Genomic DNA, 1,940 nt, shown 5'->3' with positions numbered 1-1,940 from the left:
GTGACTTCTTTATTTTTTATTAATCTCTCAAAGCATCATTTTTTCCCCCCTGAATGTTGGACAATTTTAGCGTTAACGTTTCTTGGTATAAAATAACAAAAATAGCAGTTAAAAACTTAGTAATATAATTTTATTGTTGGAATTATTAAAAACGAACAAACATATTTTAATTTAGTAATTTGAGTTGTAGAATGAAACATCACCGAATTTAAATTAGTATAATTTCGATAGACATTTAAATTTATTTATATCTATATTTTTTTAAATAATTAAACTGTAGCATTAATAATAATAATAATAATAATAATAATAATAACTAGTTGTTTATAACTAATGTTGTTGTGATGATCTGTGTGTTTGTGACGCACTTCATAAATTGAACATCGTAATATTCTGGACATGCGTCTTATTTCTCTGTACCAATATTAAAATATTGCGGCAACAGCCTCAGACTATGCGACTCGGTCCTGCGTTGAACCTGCGCCTCTCAGCTGTTCTGAGAGCAGATTTATTGTTACGTATGCCGGTTGAAAAGTACGAGCAGAAAACGTAAGACCGAACCTGGGTCTGCAGCTGCAGGCGCAGCAGAAAGATCTCGCGTGGATTGCATCCTTCTCTACTACCTTTACTAACGGGGATGGAAAAGATAAGAAGAGCTCTCACTCTGCTGCAATTTTAACAAAAACAAAACAATTCAGAGATTAACGTATAGTTAGACATTTATATGTTTACCCTTATAATCAGGCAGATACTACACAACTATTATATGGGCTGACACTGTGCTGTGATGTAGACGTGGCTGTTTAGCATATTTATCTTTTTTTTGTTTTAATTATTGTTTTTCGCGGGGCAACGGCGCCCCGTGAACAGGTGTTGCCATAGATAATAGCCTTCGTTTTTATCTGCCAGGAATTGTCTTTGACCTCAGTGGTATCAGGACAACAATGATCGACATAATAACGTAAAGAAAACTAGTTTTAAAAATAAACCCATACACAAACGGAAATACTACTGAAAACCAGCGAGTGCCGCGAAAAATAGCCGGCTCTGCACTGGTTTCAAACGCAGTGTAAGACCTCTTCACAGCCGAGGATCTTTGTTACTACAGCGCTCTCTCTCTCCCCCGCTCTATCCTATAGTCTTTCTAGGTCTCTCTTCCTCTCTCGCTCCTCCTGTTAAACCTGTGTGAAGCTGTCGCCGAGGAGAGAGGCGGATTCCCCTCTGCCTTCCTTCCTTCCTTGATTCCTTCCTGCTGTTCCTTTCTCGGCTCCTTCCTCATTTCCTTCCTCAATCTTCTTCACTTCTTCTTCAGCGGCAGTCGACATGGCTACAGTGGTAACCTCCACCAGGTTCACGGACGAGTATCAGCTGTACGAGGAACTGGGAAAGTAAGCGATTTCACCACAGGCACCGACACTGACAACACACACATACACACACATATACACCACTAACGCTGCTGCTGTTGCATTCAGTGTGTGAGCGCGCGCGCGTGCGTGTGTGTGTGTGTACGTACATTTCTCTGCTGCTGCTGTTCTTTGTGCACATTGGCTCCAGTGTTGACAGCAGTAGCAGCTCTGTCACAGACACGGGGACAGAAGCTGTACTTCAAACGCAGCTTGTGCATTTATTTTATTTCATCTTATTTTATTTTTTACAATCACGCCGTAACGTCGTGGGTGAGTGGACTGCTCTCAGTGGAATCTGCAGCCAGCACTCGTCGAACACTGGTCTGCGTGCAGCCGTTTGCCTGGTGGCATCTCTGCCGAGCTGCTCTTCACTCATTCAGAGCCTGAGTTGTGCATTTGTCAGCAGCACTGCAGGGCTCAGCATATCTGTCACGTCCAATCATAAACCCCCTATTTTTTTTTTTTTTTACCCTGAGAGGAGAAAGAGGAGCAGACATTTGAGGGGGCAAAGATTCTGCGGCAGTGATGGGG

General features: G+C 41.9%; 1 protein-coding gene across 13 annotated transcripts in view; it reads left to right on the top strand.

The window, feature by feature from the left end:
• Positions 1-424: 424 nt before the first annotated feature.
• LOC103386999 (calcium/calmodulin-dependent protein kinase type II subunit gamma) overlaps positions 425-1,940 on the top strand; it is a 29,551-nt gene continuing 28,035 nt past the window's right edge. For 4 of the 13 annotated variants that reach the window (XM_025061115.1, XM_017037212.2, XM_017037206.2 and 1 more), the window contains exon 1: positions 428-1,388. In XM_025061115.1, the coding sequence (XP_024916883.1) occupies positions 1,324-1,388 (65 nt within the window). In that variant the 5' untranslated portion in view covers positions 428-1,323. Of the gene's footprint in view, positions 1,389-1,940 lie in introns of all 13 variants that reach the window. The other 9 variants (XM_017037207.2, XM_025061113.1, XM_017037209.2 and 6 more) reach the window with 7 other exon arrangements.

This window comes from Cynoglossus semilaevis, chromosome 12 (genome assembly GCF_000523025.1).
Source record: "Cynoglossus semilaevis isolate Cse_v1.0 chromosome 12, Cse_v1.0, whole genome shotgun sequence".
In the NCBI taxonomy this organism is placed as follows: Eukaryota; Metazoa; Chordata; class Actinopteri; order Pleuronectiformes; family Cynoglossidae; genus Cynoglossus; species Cynoglossus semilaevis.
Note: the sequence above shows the minus strand (reverse complement) of the source record. Positions and strands in the feature narration are given on the sequence as shown.